General features: G+C 40.2%; 1 protein-coding gene across 1 annotated transcript in view; it reads left to right on the top strand.

Annotated features, from left to right (window-relative positions):
* Positions 1–22,917, top strand: part of MAP3K15 (mitogen-activated protein kinase kinase kinase 15) — a 133,019-nt gene that overhangs the window by 45,846 nt on the left and 64,256 nt on the right. The window contains exons 5-6 of the mRNA XM_058535537.1: positions 1,393–1,561; positions 3,857–3,963. Coding sequence (XP_058391520.1) covers positions 1,393–1,561; positions 3,857–3,963 — 276 coding nt within the window. The remainder of the gene's footprint in view (positions 1–1,392; positions 1,562–3,856; positions 3,964–22,917) is intronic.

Here is a 22,917-nt window from a genome sequence, read left to right as displayed (position 1 = left end):
AGACAAATAAGGAAATAAAAAATTGGGGGCCGGTCCAGGGGCACAAGCGTTTAAGTGTGCACGCTCCGCTGTGGCGGCCCGGGGTTCGTGGGTTTGGATCCCGGGCGCACACCGATGCACCGCTTGTGAAGCCATGCTGTGGTGGCGTCCCACGATCTTCCTCGGCAAAAAAGAGGAGGATCAGCATCGGATGTTAGCTCAGGGCTGATCTCCCTCACAAAAAAAAAAAAACAAAATTAACACAATGCACTGATATTTTTATATCAGGGTGCTTTCTGTGGGGCATCACTTCATTCTTTAAATGTTAATTGAGGTCTTATAAGCATTGGACTGTATACACATTTATTTGGCATAGTTTTATAATTATTAAGAGTAAGTAAAATTTGTTCTTATGTGTTGTTCCTCTTTCTCTGAAGACCATTATTTAATTGAGCTTACTCTTTTTTTAATAAATAGCCTAATTTTATTGTCTACAGTTAAATCATTTCAGCTACTTAATAGGTTGACAGTGTTCCTGCTTGGCAATGCCCAGTCTCCATAAAAAAATTACTTGGAAAGTAGACAACATATTTAAATCAATCTGTGGTCGTTGTAAGTTGGCCCCTGAACACTAAATTAGATCGTTTTTAAAGATTTTAAACCAAATACCAGATACAAGCCTTGGTTCTTTGAGAGGCTATGGTGAGACATTCCAGTGTGTATTTAAACTGCTTTAAATGTTTTTATACATCCCTATGATGATCTAGATGCCCACATGAAGGAAGTTTTATGTTTTACATTAGAAAAGCCTTCTGACAGTCAAAAATGACAAGGAGAGTGGGGAGTGGAAGGCAGAGATTGTCCATAAGCTTCCAGGCACGGCTTCTTGGATCACTTGTGGACACATCCAGTTTGTGGCTCTAAACCAACCGGAAAAAGCTTCATGATTACTAGCTGGGGGCACCAGATAGATTCATTAAAGAAGTTCTAATTTTACTGTGTTTCATGACTTTTGGAGTTTTGTTTGGCTTTGTGATAATCTGTTATTAGCGGGGCCAGTAACTATTCAGGTAAGGTACCTTCTTGCCCTCTGTGTGTTTGAAAATACCAGAGGAAGTGGGGTGGGCTCGCTGGCAAGTCCTGTGTGTCATCCAAATACAGATGGGGTCAATTTTGAAAATATTTTCAAGGTTGTAATGAAGTGATTTTTCTTTGTTACTGTTTAGTGGTTAGTTTCTGCAAAATGTGACTAACAAGTAGGACGTGTCTCCCATTTGCTGGCTCAGGTCTGGGTGAGGCCCCCGTGTGTTAGCCTAAGTTATGTCCATGAGAACCAAGTTTGTTTGAGCTGCCAGAAACAGAGTCCTGGATGCATGTAGATATGACCAGAGGTTTTCATGTTTCCCTCTCCAGTGCTTATTACAAAGAAACCTTGTTAAATGACATCCGGAGAGCCAGAGACAAGTACCAGGGTGATGAACTGGCGAAGGAGCTGGCTCGGATCAAACTCCGCATGGATAATACTGAAGTTCTGACCTCAGACATCGTCATTAATTTACTGCTGTCCTATCGTGATATCCAGGTATGAAATATACTTAACTGAGGCTAACAGATGCTGAGTTCTTCCTTGGCATGAGGAATTCCTCATATAAGTACTCTTGTACTAGTGTATGGTTAGGTAGCTGTTGTAGAGATGACTAGGTATGTGGCTAGGTCATAGATCACCCAGAGTATCTGTTGTGGTGGAAATACGGGAGACTTTGTCATATCAGAAGGCCACTCCAACGAAATCTCATATGCAGTACTGCGCAATAAAGGAACTCAGAATTTAACAGTTAATATGCACTTTATGCTAGGCATTCTTGCACGCCTTTGCAAATCCTAGTTCATTTAATCCTCTTTAAAAGCCTGTGGGATACATACTCTGATTATCTCCATTTTAAAAATAAGGAAACTGAGGCACAGAGAAGTTAAGTAACTTTCCCAAGGGCACACAGCAGTGGGGGGTCAGGATTCAGACTGAGATGACTGGCTCTGTTGTCCTTATCTCCTCTGCTGTGCTACTTCCTTTAGGCCTTTGTCACTTCCTTCTTTGTTTAACACCACCCATCAGTGACAAGGAAAGCAGGAGCAGCAGAGGCATGTTCAGGACCCAGGGAATTCAGATGTTTATTCTAAGACAAGCATCAGAGGCTTCTGGAGAGTTCTTGAGACAGGGTTTGTGGGATGTGGTACCATGAAGGAAATCACCATTTCCTTCCTCCAGTTTTAATGCCATTAAGCCATTTCTAAGGATGTCTTGCCTTCCTTCCCTTTGGAGGAACACAAGGTAATGCACTTTATCTGCAGAATTCTGTAAAGCCATATTGGAGGTTGTTGGCCACAGGTCTTTTAAATTTAAATGAAAGAGGCATCCGTTTATGACCTGAACCAAGAACAGAGTCAGCCACAACTGACTCTGACTCTGACTCATAAGAAACTAATGCCTCTAGTGATAAACAGATACATCTAATTGATTTTAATAGCAGAGGCTATTAGGGATTATGATGATGATTAAATCATGCCCCATGGGACAAGAGAATGGGAATGGCCTTTTCTTTTTTTTTTTTTCCCCGTGGTGAGGAAGATTAGCCCTGAGCTAATGTCTGTTGCCAATCCTCCTCTTTTTCTGAGGAATATTGGCCCTGGGCTAACATCCATGCCCATCTTCCTCCACCTTTATGTGTGGGACGCCTGCCACAGCATGCCCTGATGAGTGGTGTGCACGTCTGTGCCCTGGGTCTGAACCTGTGAACCCCGGGCCGCTGAAGCGGAGTGCGCGAACTTAACCACTATGCCACCGGGCTGGCCCTGGGAATGGCCTTTCTTGAAGTCTTTCTTCCCTTGAGTTGTTGGCTTCCTTCTATCCTTGCCTTCATGCATCTCGCCGTTTTATAACCTTCCATTGGTGGATCTTTCAGACTCAGAGGTGAGCCACTCTTTACCCCTCAATACACTGCCTTCTCTTTCCTTGGGCAGCAGCATCAAGGTGCAGAGCCGTAAAACAGGCATGGGATTTCAGTGGGAAGTCATCCTTCACTAACTGTGGCTGGCTGTCAGCGAGTTGGCCAGTGACAATGATTCTAAGCCTGGCTGAAAGGGTAGCAGATGGCACTGTTCACAGGGGACCCAGCTGAGACAAACACCGCAGCAATTTTTCCCTGGGTAATTATGCAATTTAGAACAGTGGTTCTCAACCGGTGGACATGTGGCAGTGTCTGGAGACATTTTTGGTTGTCACAGCTCGGTGGAGGGGTGCTACTGGCATCTAGTGGGTCGAGGCCAGGGATGCTGTTTAACATCCTACAGTGCACAGGACAGCCCCATAACAGAACGATCCAGTACAAAAATGTTAGTAGTGCTGCGGTTGAGAAGCCCTGGTTTAGATGAATTTGATTATTTCTGGTAAAATAGGAAGGACTGAGTAATTTCCTCCCTCTATGTGGCAAGTGACTGTAAGATTCCTTGTATGTCTATGTGCAGCTCATTTTAACCCACAGCTCTGCTGTTGGTGTTAACACTCTTGCACTCAAAACGTGGTAGCTTTTCCTGGCTGCTGGGCTCATTTTCTTTCTTTTGCTGCTTTTGAATCTAACCACCTTCCCTTGATCTTTTAGTGGCCTCTGATAGCAGGGATTCTTTCTCTGTCTTCTCTCTCATCCATCTTGTTCGTAATCTTATTTCTGTTCTATTAAGGGCTGCAAGTAACTTTACTAAATGCTGTCTGTAGGGAAAGGCTTGTATTTAAATGCCAAGGCTGTCTCATGTTTATAACTGTTCAGAAAAATCTTTGTAGAGCTATGTTTCTCTTTCTCACCTTGGGACCTCTTGCCAACAGGACTATGATGCAATGGTGAAGCTGGTAGAAACACTGGAAATGCTGCCTACATGTGATTTGGCTGACCAGCATAATATTAAATTCCACTATGCGTTTGCACTGAATAGGTAAGAATGATAAAGTACATATAAGGTTTTGAAACACACCATCTGTTAAATTCTGCTTCTGTCTCTCATTCAACTCGCACTGAGTATGAGCCAGATCGTGTACTAAATGCCAAGGTTAAGAAAATGGGTCTTTGTTTTCAGGGATTTTGTCTTTGGAACATATATTGTACCTGTGAGGTGTGACATATAACTAAATCCCTATAGCTCAGAGTGATCAATTTCTTAATGGTTTGCCCAAAGTGCTATGGAAGCACAGCAGAGGGAGGAAGTCATTCTGCTTGGGGGTTTTAAAGAAGCTTCTGTGGGGTCTTTTGGGCTGGGTTTTGAAGGCTTAGTAAGAATTACCTCATGGGCAGAAGAGTGTGTGGGATGGGGGTGGTGAAAAGGCCATTCCACTTGGCCAGAGGTGTGAGCGTAGAGTTCTGCATGCGCAGTGTGCCTTCAGGAAACATCCAGTGTGACTAGAACACAAGATGCAGGTGAAGTGAATGCATGCAATGAGGCCAAGCTTGGAGGGTGGGACCATGTCTTGAAAGGACCTTGTATACATGAATAAGGAGTTGATGGTATCTTGTAGACTGTGGGCGACTTGTTTAAGCAACAGGGTTAACATGGAATGATAAGAAAGAGGGTGCTGTCTTTATGTACTAGTATAATCTGAACTTTGGAATACAAATTACCAGGCTAGGTAGAGTACATGAGACTTGGAAATTCTTGCCTGGAGATCATGAGCCTCAAAAGCTTATGTGCTCAGGGTATTAGCTAAGATGCTGTAACAAAGAGACCCCAAATAAAATGATTCAAATAGGATTGAAATTTCTCTTTCACATGGCAGTCGAGAAGTGAGTGGACCAGTCTAGTGGCATAGCTGCTCCAGGGATTGTTCAGGGACCTAGCTTCTGACCATTCTATAGCTCGTTTATTCCTGAGAGTGTTGTCCTCTCCTTCTAGTTGAAGCTAGGTCACTACTACTCTGTGTTACAGCCTATGGAAAGGGGGAAAGAGTGGAAGCTCGGGGCAAGCAATTTCCTTTAAAGCAAGTATAATTTGCATATGTCACTTCTACTCACATTCCATTTGTGAGAGCATAGTCACGTGACCCCATCTAGCTGCAAGGGAAGCTGGGAACTGTAGTCTCTAGCTAGGCAGCCATGTGCCCATCCAAATTCAGCTACTATGGATTGGGAAGATAACTAGGAGTTTGCCACATTCAAACAAAATTCCAAATGCCTGAACGTCTTAGTCCTACAGTCTCCCTTCCTCCCCGACAAGACAGGAAGAGGAGCAGCATTAGGTGAATATGGTGAGAACCATGCCTAGATACACTTCCCACTGGGCCTGTCCTCTGCTGGAGCCAGGAATTGGTCATATTGAATCATACAGCAAAAAACTCTGGAAGGGTATTCAAATTTGGCTTGAGAGACAAAGAGTTCTGGCACCTCCTCATCAACCTTCCAAGGCCAAGTCTTCCACAGGGAATGAATAAAGTGAGGGTTGGAGGTGACCTGAGTTCGGGGACTCTTGTGTCTGGTTCCTCAGAGGCATTGCTTTAGCAGCTGGATTAGGCTACAGATTGTGGACCTGCCACTGGCAGCATCTTCAGGACAGAAACAACACAGAAGCCCACAGCTTCAGGAGTCTTGTAACACCTATGAGGTCACATCTCTCTCTTTTTTATATTGAAATAAAGTGTACAAGCAGTGAAATGCATAGATCTTAATTATACAATTCAGTGAGTTCTGATAAATGGATATACATGTGTAAACAATACCCCTATCAACATATAAAACATTTCCATCTCTCTAGAAAGTTCCTTTGTGTCCCTTTGCGGGCAGTCCCCACCCCTCCATAGGCAACCACCATTGCAACCTCTGTCTGCATAGATTAGTTTTTCCTGTCCTTGAACTTCATATAAATGGAATCACGCAGTTTGTATTCTTTTGTGTCTGGCATCACGTTTGTGAGATTCATCATGCCGTTGGATCTATCAGTGGCTCATTCATTCTCTTTGTTGTGGAGTATTCCATTGTGTGGATATGCCACAATTGATTTATCCATTTTACTGCTGATAGACCTTTAGGTTGTTTCCAGTTTGGGGATACTAAGAATAGTGCTGCTGTGAACATTCTTGTGCATAATTTTTGTACATAACATGGACACATTTCTGTTGGGTATGCAGCATATGCATGTGTCCTGCTGTAGTAGACACTGGCAAACAGTGATAGTCAGGATTTTGATTCCTTTTTGTGGGGAGGCTTCATGGTCTCTATGAAAATGTGTCTGCTCTCTCCCCAGTAGTCTTGTTTTGTGTGTGTGTGAGGAAGATCAGCCCTGAGCTAACATCCATGCCAATCTTCCTCTTTTTGCTGAGGAAGACCAGCCCTGAGCTAACATCTATTGCCAACTCTCCTCCTTTTTTTCGCTTTTTCTCCCCAAAGCCCCAGTAGATAGTTGTATATCATAGTTGCACATCCTTCTAGTTGCTGTATGTGGGACACCGCCTCAGCATGGTCGGACAAACGGTGCGTTGGTGCGCACCCGGGATCCGAACCCCAGGCCACCGGTAGTGGAGCACACGTACTTAACTGCTAAGCCACGGGGCTGGCCCGCCCCCAGCATCCCAAGGTGGGGAACGCTGAGAAAGGCATCTTCGTTAAGCCTGAAAAACAGTCCTGTAACTCTGTTCCCCGAGAATAGTGGGTTCCTCTTTTGTTTATACTTAATTATACTTGATTGATCTTTGATTTATAAGAATTAAATGGAGTTATCACTGGTGAAATTCTTGGAAGAGTGCCTGGCATACCCATAAGAGCTATAAAAAAAATTGTCAGTTAAATAAAAGCTAAGAGGGCCATTTAAGTCACTCACCACCATATCTTTTCCCAGAGGGAGTAGAGATAACCATCGTCAAACAGAATGAGACAATCCAATTACCATCCACTCAAAGTAATAAAAGAGTAAAACAAGTTTTGAAATGAAAAATCAGTTTCTAATGGGTGTGGCAGGATGAAGTGGTCCTGAGGTGAATGAGTTTCCAGTTTGGAAGCGGAATGGCTGGGATTGCACAACGGGGAGCCACTTTCTCTCTGCTGGGCCTTTTCCTTCTGATCTGATTGTCCCCTCTCAGACCAGGGGTTCTGTGTCGTAGGCCAGATGGGGTCCTCAGTGCCAAGAACCTCATTTTCTCCCATCAACTAGGGATTTCCTGTAGAATTGCAATAGTTGCTTCATTTATAATGTGATCTGATCCTGAAATTTCATGTTTTTGATTTAGGTATAACTTGGCGAGCTGTCAGCATAGTTGCAGTAGGATTTGGCATTAGGTACAGTTTTGAAGAAGTTTATGGAATTACCTTGTGTCTACAAAGGGGAAAATAGTGATAGACAAATAATGAATTTTTCTGCATTACAGTTGACTTTTAACTCTTAGGAAGTGGAACAAATCATGGCCATCAATTAGTTACTAAAGGTTGGCAGTAATGAATAATGTTTGACCCTCAGATGGCAAGGGCTCCCTGTTATTAGGAAAGCTGGCTTGAGGTGGCTGCTTTTCCTGGTAGCTTCTACTTTACTGCATTCAGAAGCCCATTCAAAGTGACTTTAAGTTTCCATTGAGCAGTAAAACTGCTTGCCTCTCAGTGGAAGAATCCTTTATGAGCAATTTTTATTTGCTGTTGCTTTTACAGACAGAACTTTATTAGATATGCTAATGCAGCCAGAAGATTCTGACTAGGGATCCAGGCAGCAGGATGGTCTGGAAGAAGAATAATGGAATCAAAGTCCTAGGTTAAAACAGCAAAACTTGCCTGTTGCAAAGTAGGAGTGTACTCATATTCTATTCCCTGCATCTTTGGGTCAAGTCTGCCAACTCGGGCATAATTTAACTCATTGAATTACTCATCAAGTAAGGAGGAGACTGAATGCATGACACATTTATTGGAATCTCTGATGTGTCACTCTATAAATAAGTTAAAGGGGAGTGATGGACAGAGGAAGATAGTCTGTGAGCCTTTGAACATGTGCTGGGGGGTGGAGTGCAGGGAAGATATTAGACGAACATTACTGAATCCAGCCCATGCCAGAGGGACTGCGGGCTTGTTGTAGACTCTACAGCACTCACCTTATCCTCAGCCTCTGGGCTACCCAGGCAGGTCATTGCTTGGGTGGAGGGACACATGTTCCCAGGAGGACTTTGTGGGCTCGTTGTCTCTGCAGTAACCACCAGCCTCCTTTTCTCTGTCTCTTCTGTTTGTGTTCGCTGTTTAATCTCACCATCTTAATTTATATGTTTATATAAATAGTGAGTCTTTATTATATGTCTGTCAAAAGTAGAAAAATGATGACATCTCCCTACTCTTCTAGTACATTCGTCTCCAGGTATTTAAAAACATGTTTCAAAAGAAGTCTACATATTTGTGGTGATTGTTTTCCTGGTGGTGAAGAGAACCACAAAATGTGTGAATTTAGATGGAATCATCTAGTCCAAGTCCTTTATTTTAGAGAAGGGGAGGAAGAAAGAAAGAAAGTCAAAGGCCCTAAATATAACAGCTGGTCAATAAGAGATCTGGGACTAGAACTCCCCCATTTTAGCCCAGCACTCTACATACACTGGTTTAATAATGTCATGGCATAATTAATAAAACTCTTACCAGAAAGCTTTATCTTAAATTTTGTTTTCCTGAAGGATAACCAAAACAAGCCATGGGCCTCTTGGAACTATAGGGCCATCCTTTTATGTATGCTGCTTTGTCATATATGATAGCATTAGACGGTAGCTGAATATTGAAGCCACTTTCATAATACGTATTTTTTATACCAAAAAAAAGTTGAATTTTTTTTTCTGAGATATGGACCATCTCTTCTGAGTAGTGTCCTTGCCAATAATATATGTTTTCCTTTTGAAAAATATTTATCCAAAGGACTTAACCACTTCCATCTGTCCTTGTTCCTCCCCACTGGCCTCCTTGAGCCTGCAGCGTCTTCCTTTTCTGTCTACTTCCTGCTAGGTTCCCTCCCTTTTGTTCCTCCTTCATTTGCTGACTTATTTATGTGTTATTGGAAGGGCTTTGTGCTAAATAAGGAGAGAGCTCATGAGGGATGACTAAAGTTAATGAGTGATTAAAAAATACAATCACGTGTGTATGTATTACACACACACACACACACACACACACACTCTTGAACTTATACAGACAAGTGAACTTGTTTTCTTCAAACTAATCGAGCTATGACGTGCTGCATTTATTTTGACAATGCTGCCATTATTCAGAATATCATAGTGTCAGTGAGGAAGAGGGGACTTTTTCTTAGGAATTTCCTTAAAAGCCAGCTTACATAGCACATAGGAAATCATTATCATTACTGTGGGCTTTGGAGGCAAACAGATTTGGGTTGAATTCTGGCTCCTGTACTTAAGTGTTATGGCTGTGGTCAAGCCACTAAATCACCTGAAGCCTTAGCTTCCTCATCTGTAAAATGGGACACTACCATCTACCATGTAGTAAGTATTACTTCGAGTTCTCCTGGCACGAAGCAGCTGCTTGGCTGTGGCTGTGACTATTGCTATGTAGCTTTATCATTCATGTTTCTACCAAGCTTGAGAAAGAACTTTTGACCATTTCTAAATATCAAAACTACTAGCAAAGTACAGAGATTTGCCATCACAAAAGATACTTAAGAGGAAGGAATTTCATAAAGTTGATAGAAGTGCTCTTAGCACGAGAACATGGCTGGGGTAAGTATATGGTCCTTTGAGGACTATTTTGAATGGGACAGGGTTTATTGAATGTAGATATTTGTAGGAAAAAAGAATAGTATGTTTAGTAAAATTCAGAGTTTATTACTTTATAGCAGGTTTCTCAACTTGACGCTATTGATATCTAGAGCTGAATAATTCTCTGTGGCAGAGGCTGCCTTTTGTATTGTAGGATGTTTAGCAACATCCCTGGCCTCTACCCAGTAGATGCTAGTAGCACCCCCGCCCCAGTCGTGACAATCAAAAGTGTCTCCAGACGTTGCCAAATGTCCCATAGAGGACAAAAGAGCTTTATTTGAGATGACTGCTTTATAGGGAGACATTCTGGGATGTGTAAAGAGCACATGCTGTGATATTTGAGTCACTTACCAGCAATATGATGTTGACAATTAAACTCCTTCAGCCTGAGTTTGCTCATCTGTAAACTGGGATGGTGATGCCTGTGGTGAGGATTAAATAAGATACACCATATGCAAATGGCCTGCACAGCCCTGGCAGCTAGAAGGCAGTTAATAAAAGCTCGGTTCTTGCTTCATTTATCCCCCTACTTTCACTTCTTAATTTGAATGGGGAGGTTACCTAGTGTGATATAAAAAGATTGTGGAATCTCTATCAAAATTCCAAGGTCATTTTCCACAGAAATAGAAAAAGCAATCCTAAAATTTGTATAGAACCACACAAGACCCCAAATAGCCAAAGCAATCTCAAGAAAGGAGAACGAAGCTAGAGGTATCATACTTCCTGGTTTCAAACTCTATTACAAAGCTATAGTAACCAAAACAGTATGGTTGTGGCATAAAAACAGACACATAGACGACTGGATCAGATTCGAGAGCCCAGAAATAAACCTATGCATATATGGTCAACTAATCTTTGACAGTGGCACCAAGAATACACAATGGTGAAAAGATAGTCTCTTCAATAAACAGTGCTGGGAAAACTAGATATTCACATGTAAAAGAATGAAATTGGACCCCTATCTTATACCATAAGCAAAAATTAACTTGAAATGGATTATAGACTTACATGTAAGACCTGAAACCATAAATCTTCTGGAATAAAACATAGGGAAAAAGCTTCTTCACGTTGGGCTTGGCACTGATTTTTTGGATATGACACCATAAGCACAAACAATAAAAGCAAAAGTAAGTGGGACTACATCAAACTAAACAGCTTCTGCACAACAAAGGAAACCATGAACAAAATGAAAAGACAGCCTATGGAATGGGAGAAAATATTTGCAAACCATCTATCTGATAAGAGATTAATACCCAAAATAAATAAAGGAACTCGTACAACTCAAAAGCAAAAAATCAAATAACTGGATTAAAAAAATGAGCAGAGGATCTGAGTAGACATTTTTCCAAAGAAGACATATAAATGGGCCAACATATATGAAAAGGTACTCAACATCACTAATCATCAAGGAAATGCAAATCAAAAACGCAGTGAGATATCACCTCATACCCATTAGGATGGCTATTATCAAAAAGACAAGAGATAACAAGTGTGAGGGTGTAGAGAAAAGAGAACCTTTGTACACTGTTGGTGGCAATGTAAACTGGTACAGCCGTTATGGAAAACAGTGTGGAGGTTCTTCAAAAAATTAAAAATAGAACTACCATAAGATCCAGCAACTCCACTTCTGGGTGTATATATATATATATAAAGGAAATGACAACAGTATCTCAAAGAGATATCTGCACTCCCATGTTCATTGCAGCATTATTCACAATAGCCAAGATATGGAAACAACCCAAGTGTCCATCAACAGATGAATGGATAAAGAAAATGTGTGTGTATATATATATATATATATATATATATATACACACACACATATATACACACACAATGGAATATTATTCAGCTATAAAAAAGGAAATCCTGCTATTTGCAAAAACATGGATGAACTTGGAGGATATAATGCCAAGTAAAATAAGCCAGACACAGAAAGACAAATACTGTATGATTTCACTTATATGTGAAATCTAAAAATGTCAAGCTCTTAGAACCAGAGAGTGGTGGTTGCCAGGGGCTGAGGGGTAGGAGAGTTGGGGAGATGGTGGTCAAAGGATACAAACTTTGTTATAAGATGAGTAAGTTAAGGGGATCTAATGTACAGCATGTGACTATAGTTAATAATACTGTATACTTGAAATTTGCTAAGAGTAAATCGTGAGTGTTCTCATCACATATAAAAGGGTAACTATGTGAGGTGATGGGTTGTGTTAACTAACTTAATTGTGGTGATCATTTCACAATGTATATGTATATTAAATCATCATGTTGTACACCCTAAAAAAAAAAAGATGGCAGAGTCAACATAGCAAGTGCCAAGTGACTTACTGGCTTAGTCTGTAGGAATTATGGTTGTTTAAAGTAGACGAGAAAAACTACTTGTAATTTAGCCAAAAAGTTGCCCATAGCTCTCAACTGACCAAGAGTTGGTTGTCCAGAGAGCATTTAAGTTTGGAATGGTTTGAGAAATATTTCCAAACCACTCTGCTGTTTACAAGCAACAAACCCCCTGGACCGGACCACAGTGGAAGAGATGAAGATAATGGGAATTAATGAGATGGTTTTAAGAATTAAATAAGAATATCTTAATTAAAAACTTAGCACAGTGCCTGGCCCATAGAAGATGCTGGATAAAAGCTAATTCCCCTTCTGTTTGCCAACAGAGAATCCCAACCACCAGTGTTAGGTTGTCTGCAACGATGGTATTTGGGGAAGGCTTCTTGGGAGGAGCTAGGATCTAGAAAGCCATTTGGAGTAAAATGTGAAACTTAGTGAATAGCTTCTGAGCTCTTCCAGGTAGGAGTCCCTTAATAGAGAAACTTTGCACAAGAGGAATAGAAATGGTCCTGTGTGACCTGGTCCTGTCTCACTTCCCGTGCTGCTCCTCCTGGTTCACTGGCCTCCAGCCAGCCTCACCAGCCTTTAGTTCTTAAGGGTGGCAGGCTGTTCTCCCCTGTGGGTGTTTGCACAAGCTGTTTCCTCTGTCTGAAATGCTCCTTGCTTACCTGACTCAATCTGATGATCCTTCAGGGTCTAGTTTAAATGTCCCTTTGTGAGAGAGGTTGATATTGCAAAGAATACCAAATCTAAAACCGTGTCCCTGCTGTTATTCATTCTCATAGCATCTGCTCTTTTCCTTCATAGCACTTGAATTTATGTGTTTACTTGTTTAATACTTATCATCCCTCCAACTAGACTGTAAGCCTGAGGGGGGCAGGAGCCAAGGTTTACTAGGCCATTGTCTACCCCATGCCTAATATCATTGTGCCACCCGCATAGTAGATGCTCAATCAGTATTTGTTGAATCAGTGAATGAATGAATGACTAATTGATCAACTGTGGTATACACTTGGAAGAAATCCGTATAACGAGTATCTGCTACAGTTAGGGTTTGGTAGTCGAAGGTAAATCTATTGTATTTTTCTTTATTTATGTGTGTACCTGTGTATGAAAACAGAAATATCTAAGTCATACATATTCAGTGTATACAGAAAAATATAAAAACATAATTGCTGGTAATACCAACCACTCAAAGATAACCATTTAAGTACGGCATGGCCCAAAGCAGGGAATTCAGAAAAGTTGAGGCCTGCATAGGCTCGGTTAGGGTCAGAGGTGATGGAAGTCTTCCTAGTGTGGGATCTCAGGCTTCTTTTAAAGGGAGATTAGACACAGACTCAGAGGAGAATTGATCTTTCTCACAGAGAAAACCCATGCCTTCTTAGTGTCATTGACTTGTGTGTTAGTCAGGGCAGGGTAACTGCTGTAACAAATAGCCTAATGATTCCAGTGGCTTAACATAACGAAAGGTTATTTTCACTCTTTTCAACATTCCAATGTGCGTGTATTCTGGTTGAGTAATCTCTTCTCCAGGTGATTGCTTGAGGATCCAGTCTCTTTCCATCTTGCGCTTCTGCCCTCTTTTAGATCCTCAGATCTCCTTTCAACCAGATAAGAAAAAAGAGACCATGGTGGATTGCCATGGAGGTTGTGTGTGTGTTTTTTGTAACGGCTTAATTGAGATACAATTCACATACCATACAATTACCCATTTAAAGGTACAGGTCAGTTGTTTTTAGTATATTCACAGAGTTGTGCAACCATCACAACAATTTCAGAATATTTTCATCATCCCTCCCAAAAAACCCCATACCCGTTACCAGTCATCCCCCCCCACCATTTCCCCCGACCCCCGCTCCACAGCCCTCAACAACCACTAATCTATTTTGGCAATTCGTTAACAGTCACTCGCTATTCCCCAACCTTCCTCCCTAGCCATAGGAAACCATTAATCTATTTTCTGTCTCTATGAATTTGCCTTTTCTGGACACTTCATATAAATGGGATCATATAATATGTGGTCTTTTGTGTCTGGCTTCTTTTACTTAGCATAGAGTTTTCAAGGTTCCTCCATGTTGTAGCATGTATCAGTACTTCATTCCTTTTGTGAATGAATAATATTCCATTGTACTGATGTACCACATTTTTTATTGGTGTCATAATAGTTTATAACATTGTGAACTTTTAGTTGTACATTATCGTTTGCCAGTCACCATATAAATGCGTCCCTTGACCCTTGTGCCCACCCCCCACCCCCCTTCCCCCTGGTAACCACCAAATTGTTCTTTCTGTCTGTGTGTTAGTTTATCTTCCACATATGAGTGAAATCAAGCAATGTTTGTCTTTATCTGGCTTATTTCGCTTAACATAATACCCTCCAGGTCCATCCATGTTGTTGCAAGTGGCATGATTTTGTCTTTGTTTATGGCTGAGTAGTATTCCATTGTCTATATATACCACATCTTCTTTATCCAATCATCAGTCGAGGGACACTTGGGTTGCTTCCATGTCTTGGCTATAGTGAATAATGCTGCAATGAACATAGGGGTGCATAAGCCTCTTTGTATTGTTGATTTCAGGTTCTTTGGATAGATACCCAGTAGTGGGATAGCTGGATCATAAGGTATTTCTATTTTTAATTTTTTGAGGAATCTCCATACTGTTTTCCATAGGGGCTGCACCAGTTTGCATTCCCACCAGCAGTGAATGAGGGTTCTCTTTTCTCCGCAACTTCTCCAACACTTGTTATTTTTTGTCTTGGTGATTATAGCCATTCTAATGAGTGTAAGGTGGTATCTTAATGTTGTTTTGATTTGCATTTCCCTGATGATTAGTGATGTTGAACATCTCTTCATGTGCCTATTGGCCATCTGTGATATACCACATTTTATTTGTTCATTTATCAGTTGATGGACATTTGGGTTGTTTCCACTTTTTGACTATAGCAGGGAGGTTTGTATGAGCCAGCTCAGGAAGTGATGTTCATTACTTTTTAGCACATTTCATTGGCCAAAATTCAGTCTCATGGCCCAACCTAACTGCAAGGGAAGTTGGGAAATGTGGTCTGGCTGAATGCCCAGACAAAAAAAAGAAGTGAGGTTTAATGAACACATCCTAGTGTCTGCTACAGCTTACAAATAAGGAGTAGAGTTCAACTGGACCCATCCTTGTGGAGATCCCTGGGAATGTGTCAGATAGCAGGACCATGAGTTTTGAGGCGAGAATATTCTTCAGCTCCTCTTGCCTGTGTGAGAATGGGAAAGCCAGCCTGAGAAATGCCCAGTTCCACATTAGGGCCTGCCAGCCCACTATAGAGCTCAATCTTCATAGATATTGCTTTGTGGTCCCAGAAGACTGGGAAAGGTTGGGATGGTGGGAGCAAGGGTGGGAGGGTTTAATAGTGGTTCTGCCTTGATATGTAGTTAGATCCTGTTTGTAGAGTAGGAAAACAGCCATTCTGGTTTGTGTGTTTCTTTGGCTCTGAGTGTTGTTCACGCTAAAACACAGGTTGCCTCTAATTGTTCTCTTCTCCTTATGTAAATATGAGGCATCTGGCCGAAGTAGGGCACCTGCCTTCTTGTGGCAGGAGTGGATCTGTCAGGATCCAATCAGGAAACAGAAACCACTCTAAATGTTTAAAATAGAGGAAATTTAATACAGGAAATAGGTTACAAAGGTGATGGAAGAGCTGAGAAGCCAAATAGAAACTGTGAGGCAGCTCAGAAATTAGCATCAGCAGGAAGCTGCTCCCACCCCTCTCTTGGCTGGAGGGACACAAGAAGGAGGTGATGTTACCAGAACCCGGGAGCCAGGGTCACCTGAAACTATTGTGAGCCAGCCTGGTGGAAGCTAGATCTACAGAAGAGATGCAGCTGTTGCTGGAGCCACCACACAAAACACAAAAAGAGGAAGAAAGTAGAGGAAAGAGGAAAAAGAGAAAAAAGCTTCTTTCTTCTTCCTCTTCTCCAAGTACTCCTCCACCAGTGCCTCCCACTGGCTGCTCATAGCTAGTGATCAGCTGACCTGGGAGCCTGGGAAGCAGCCTGGAGGAGTCAGCAACTCTGTGATGCAGAGCAGGGGAAAGACAGGAATCTATCTGAGGACAAACAGACCAGTGATTGGCTCAGTAGGACACTTAACTTTCAGAAACACTACTCAGTTTCTATGTATTTGTTAAGTCAACTTTATTAAAGTATAATTAAGGTATAACTTACATACAATAAAATGCACCCATTCTAAGTGCACAATTTGATGAGTTTGGCCAAATAAATACACCCCTGTAACTACCACCACAATCAAGATATAGAATATTTTATCCCCAAAAGTTCCCTTTTGCCCCTTCCTAGTTACTTCTCCCCACCAGCCAGCCCAGTTTGGATAATTCTGATTGACCTGTATTCCAGTTCACTGATCCTTTCTTTTGTAGTGTCCAAATCTTATGGTATGCCCATTCAATGATTTTTTTTTTTTTTTTAGTATTTATGTATTTTTTAGTTCTAGGAGTTCTATTCATTTGTTTTTTACAGTTTCCAATTCTCTTACAAAATACCTTCTCTGTTCACATATATGTACGCACTACATTTATAGAAACAATATAGTACTTGTTTTAAAGTTCTTGTCTGCTAATTTTAATAACAGAATCATCTCTGGGTCTGTTTCTATTAATGATGTTTTGTCTTGATTGTGGGTCATGTTTTCCTGCTTCTACACGTCTCATAATTTTATTGTATTCTAGATGTTTTATCTAAAAGAACAGTGGAGACGAGTATAATTTCACTTTGTTGTTTGTTTGTTATCCTGAATATCTTAATATCCTTTCTTTGGTCTGGCAATTAGCACGTATGACTGATTTTTTTTTTTCATTTCTCCTAGAGGATAGCTAGATTGTGACTGGACCCTACTTTTAATTAGCTTTAGTTCACTTGTGATTAGCCCAACCCCCAACCTCTTGCCCCTCTGCTGTCTTTTTATCTTGTCAGTATTTGAACAGGGAGGATTTGGGGCTGCTGTTTCTGATATCTTTAGATTCAGTTTTTATAGGGCCCCAGAATCCAAGTGTGGTGATAATGCATGTGGTATCTTTCTACTTTGGAGCCTCTCCTTCACTGTGGCTTTCTTGGCAAGATTCAGGGGGCAGGTGTGGGGCAAGAGAATTGTTATGCCAAGCAATTTGTTTTTGCTTGGGGACACTTCAAGATTCCATTCTACCCCATCAGCCCATGCTATTGTCAAAAACTTGGCTAATTTTCTCCTTGCCCTTGCAAAGTTTCTCTATCAAAGTCTCTCTCTTCCATTCATCAGTACCTAGACCAGGCACCCAAGTATGGAAGCTGTCGCAGCTCTCTGCTCACCTCTGAAAGGTTCATTTTTCTCTGGAATTCAATTAATCAAGGCTTCCTTCCCTTCTGTTCGGTATGAGTTTTATATTGTCTGTGTTTTTGTTGTTACCACGGGAGTTGAAGGCCTTTCACATTCTTCTACATCCTAATTGGAAGCATAAATTTCTTGAAACGTTTTTTATTGGCAACCTAAGACAAAGTTTGTTCTAGAAAGGACACTGGTCTAATGAGACCTTTTGCTTGTTAATTCTGAGGGCTGGCTTAAAAGAAAGATTATTTGGAACTCTTTCAGTCTCCTACTCTGTGAACTTCTTATAGACACACAATATAGAAAAGATGGACAGACAGACAGGATGGTTAGTGACAAATCAGTGCTCTGGCAGACCTGTAGCTCACAGTAATCTTGTAAGGTAAGCAAAGTCAAACATACTTTTCAGATGAAGAACTGAGGCACAGAAAGGGTAAGTGACTTGCTGGAAATTCAAATTGGTAGTAAATGACGTGAAAATAACCCGAATCTAGCTCTATATGATTCCCAGTCTGATGTTCTGTTTTTACTCTGTGCATTTTATTGCATAAATAATACATGAACATTTATAGATTCTTGTGAAAAATTTTTAAAAATGCATTTAAAGCAGTTGACCCTCTTAATTCTAATCTCTGATCCCACTCATATTCAGAAGTACTCTCTCGTCAGTGTGGTGTATATCCTTTCAGACAATTTTCAATGCATTTACATAATGTTAAAATATGTCATACTGCAGAGTTTTAAAAATATAGAACCATACAGGAGATGTTCTGTTATTTTCTTTGTTCACTTAGCAATCAATGCTTGGAGATCTTTCCATGTCAGTACATATAGTCCTGCTCAGTTTGTCATTCATTTAACAGACATTTATTGAGCACCCGCTATGCACTAGATCCGGTTTTAAGTACTGGGGCACAGCAGTCAACAGACCAGACCAAAAAATCCCTCCCTCTTGGAGCTTACATTCTCCAATAGGGAGAGACAATAAAAAATAAGTAAAATGATTAAAAGAGGTTAGGGTGATAGGGAGGGCTAGTGGGGCAGGGATGTTGCAGTTATATATTGAGTGCTCAGAGAGCGACATAGAGAGAAGATGAGAAAGAGATGAAGGAACATACCATGTAAATATGTGGGGGAAGAGCATTTCAGGTAGAGGGATCAGCCCATGGAATAGCAGGGGGGTTTGTGCAGCTAGAGCAGAGGAGGTGATGGGGAATGGATGGTAAGAGTTGGGGTTGGAGAGAAATAATTGGGAGCCAGATCTTGTAGAACCATGTAGGCCATCGTAAGAAAATTGGCATTTGCTCTGAGATGGTAGCCACTGGAGAGGTTTTTTATATTGAGATATAATTGACATATAACATTATATTAGTTTCAGCTGTGCAGCATAATGATTTGCTATGTTTTAGAACGATTGCAAAATGATCACCACAATAAGTCTACTTAACCTCCATCACCACACATAGATACAAACATTTTTTCTTGATGAGAACTTTTAAGATCTACTCTCTTAGCAATTTTCAAATACACAATACAGTACTATTAACTATAGTCACCATGCTGTACATTACATCCCCAGGACTTATTTATTTTATAACTGGAAGTTTATACCTTTGACCACCTCCACCGATTTTGCCCACTCCCCATCCCCCACCTCTGGCAACTTGTATCTGTTCTCTGTATCTATGAGCTCAATTTTGTTTTTTTTAGATTCGACACATAAATGAGATCATATAGTATTTGTCTTTCTCCGTCTGACATTTCACTTAACATAATGCCTTCAAAGTCCATCCATGTTGTCGTAAATAACAAGATTTCCTTCTTTTTTATGGCTGAATAATAGTTCATTGTGTATATATACCACATTTTCTTTATCCCTCTGTCACTGGACACTTAGGTTGTTTCCATAGCTTGGCTATTGTTAATAATGCTGCAGAGAACATGGCAAGGCAGATATCTCTTTGAGATACTGATTTCCTTTCCTTTGGATATATACCCAGAAGTGGAATAGCTGGGTCATGTGGTGGTTGTATTTTTAATTTTTTGAGGAATCTCCATACTGTTTTCCATAATGACTGCACCAATTTACATTCCCACCAAGAGTGCACAAGTGTTCCCTTTTCTCCACATCCTCACCAACACTTATCTCTTGTCTTTTTGATGATAGCCTTTCTAACAGATGTGAGGTGATATCTCATTGTGGTTTTGATTTGCATTTCCCTGATGATTAGTAATGTTGAACACCTTTTCATGTACCTGTTGGCTATCTGTATGTCTTCTTTGGAAAAATGTCTATTCTGATCCTCTGCCCATTTTTTAATCAGATTGTTTAGTTTTTTGTTATTGAGTGTATGAGTTCTTTATATATTTTGGATATTAACCCCTCATCAGATATATGATTTGCATGGAGAGTTTTGAGTAGAGGAATGACGTGATCTGACTTAGAGTTTAGCAGGATTACTCTGACTGCTGTGTTGAGAATAGATTATAGAAGGGTGAGTGTGGAAGCAGGAAATGACAGGGACTTGGACTGGGGTGATAATTGTGGGAGTCATGAGGAGTGGGCTGATTTGGGGTATGGTTTGCAATAAACACCAATAGAATTTGCTGATTGGATAAAGGGTGTTAGAGGAATGAAGCATGACTCCAAAGTTTTTGGTGTGAATAACAGGAAGAATGGACTGGCCGTTGTTAAATATGATGGAGAAGGCTGTGAGAAGAACAGGTTTGGTGGGATGGTCAAGAGTTTGGTTTTGGACACATTAAGTTTGAGGTATTATACATGCAAGTGAGATGCCAAGAAGGCAGTTGGATATGTGAGAATGGAGTTTAGGGGAGAGCTCTGGCTGGAGATAGAAATTTGGGAGTCATCAGAATTTAGATGGTTTGAGAAATCATTACACTGAATGATATCACCAAGGGATCTAGTGTAGCTTCTGATAAAGAGCAAAGGTCCAAGGGTTGTGTCTAGGGACATGCCAGTGCTAAAAGATCAGTGAGATGAATAGGAACCAGAAAATTAGATGAAAGTAGAAGGAAAATCAGGAAAGTGTGGTGTCCTGCAAGCCAAATAAGGAAGGTGGTCCAAGGAGGAAGGAGTGCTCAACTGTTAAATGCTGCTCGTAGGTCAGATAAGACAAGGGGCTGAGAATTGATCGGTTTTAGCAATGACATAGACCTACTGAATCAGAATGTCCAGGATAAGAGACACTGATGCCTGGATCCCATCTCCAGAGATCAATTTAATTGGTCTGAAGGGCAGCCTGGACACCAAGTTTTCAAAGCTCCCCAGGTGATTTTAATGTGCAGCCAAGGTTGAGACCTCACTGTCTTTGTTCATTTCCATCTCTTAAATTGTGAAATGGCCTTATTATTAGAAACAGATGTTGCTGGACTGATTAAACAGAAGAGTTTTTATCTATAGGCTTGTTCTTGGATACTTTGAGATCTGAAAATGCTAAGCAGATCTGAAAACTGATTAACCACTAAAGGGATTAGCTATTTAGCACCTGTCTTAAAGTGGCTTTTAAGCTGAAAATCGCTTTGCTTTTCATTTTTTGAGAATGTTTGATTTTTTGTTTTGTTTATCCTCAAAAGACCTTTTGTTTTGAGTAACAAGGGTAAGTTTTAAGTTAATGAAAAAATTCAAGAGAAATCTTGATGTAATTAGTCCTAAAAGAAACCCAATCAAACAAACCTGAACTCATATCAATAATTAAGTATTTAAAAGAGTTAAATATGTTCTTTTCAGAATCCTGAATATTTCACACCTCAAAAGTTGGCTCATAACAGATGTAGAAATTTTATTCCTCATTAAAGTTTTAATCTTTTTCATTTTCTTGCCACAGACTCGAGAAATTATTTAAATACTTTTGTAAATTTGAGTTGGGTTGGTATCTGTTGGCTCTTAAAAATTAAAGAATGTCATGGGTGGGCTATTCATCAAGAGATCTGGTTCGCAGGCTGGTAAAATTGGATTCCATATGAGGAAGAGAGGAAAGATTGAATATATTAGAACAAGACCAAGGTAGAAAATGGAAAAAGTCAGAGTTGAAGTACAGGCTTAATTATTGCAGGCTTCCACAAGGACATCAAGTGTCTAGATTAGCCCTTAACCCAGGTTGGGTCCCACAAGAGAATAGGCCCTAATGCCCTAAGATATCCATTGTATCAACTGAATGAACTCTCTTATGCATGCAGAATGGGGCTAGCTCTGTACCATCCTTTGGAGAATTAGTCATTCAAATAATCAAATAATTTTCTCTAGGGCTTAATTCTCTCACAGAACTCCAGTTGAGAAAGGCTGTTTTAGGTACTAATCTGTCTTGGATGACGCAGTAGCTTTTCGAGGTACAGATTCTCAGGAAAGAAAGTGTAAAAGAGCCCGTTGCCAATAAATTAAAAAGAATAATCTCTTTATTCATTTATTAGAATAGTTATTAGTAAAATATACGCAGGAACACCTTGTATAAATCCCAGCAATGATTTTTTGAACAGTTTAATGTGTATCCTTCCAGACTTTTGTCTATGCACATAACTGTATAAGTAAATAGTGGTTATTGCAAAGAATGGGATCACGCTATTCTTTTAGTTCAGCAATCTTTTTCTATGAAATGTTATGAAGGTTCTTCTATGTAATTACATATGGATCTGCCTCTTTCTAACAATTGCATGATATTCCATAGTTTGGTTGTTACAAAGTATATTTCAGCATTCTTCTGTTAATGGACATTTGAGTCATTTCCAGTTTTTCACTATTATGAACAATGCCATAATAAACACCTTTGTTCAAAAATTTTTAAATACATATATATGTAAATATTTCTATATTATAGACTCCAGAAGTAGAATTATTGAGTCAAGGTGGGTACCTTTTCCTTTTTTGTTTTTATTATATAAATTTCAAATCTACTTAAAAGTAGGGAATAACATCATGAACCCCCATGTACCGCTTATCCACTGCAGTACTTAGCATCACATGGCCAGTTTTGCTTTCCTCTCACCCCCACCCACTTCCTGGAACCCCAACACTGCATTTATTATGAAGCAAAGACATACCACTTTATCCATAGATATTTCAGTATGTGTCTCTAAAAGTTAAGGACACTTTTATAAAACATAATCACGATTATATTCTCATACCTAAAAATTAACAATAATTCCTTAATATCAGTCTTCAAGTTTTCCAAATTGTCTCTCTCTCTCTTTTTTTTTTTTTTTTACAATGGGTTTTTTTGAATCATGGTCCAGACAAGGTCTGTACATTGCATTTGGTTGATATGACTCTTAAGTCTTTTTTGGTATATAGGTTTGCCTTTCTCTTATTTTTTCTTGCCCTTATTATTTATTTGTTGAAGAAGCATTTGTCCTATAGAGTTTCCACCATTCTGGATTTTGCTGATTGTATCTCTGTGGTGTGGTTTAGTGAGTTCCTCTGTCTCTTTTCCCACTGTGAGTTGGTAGTTAGATCT

This window comes from Diceros bicornis, chromosome X, assembly GCF_020826845.1.
Source record: "Diceros bicornis minor isolate mBicDic1 chromosome X, mDicBic1.mat.cur, whole genome shotgun sequence".
Lineage (NCBI taxonomy): Eukaryota > Metazoa > Chordata > Mammalia > Perissodactyla > Rhinocerotidae > Diceros > Diceros bicornis.
This window is presented reverse-complemented; position numbering and strand designations above follow the sequence as displayed.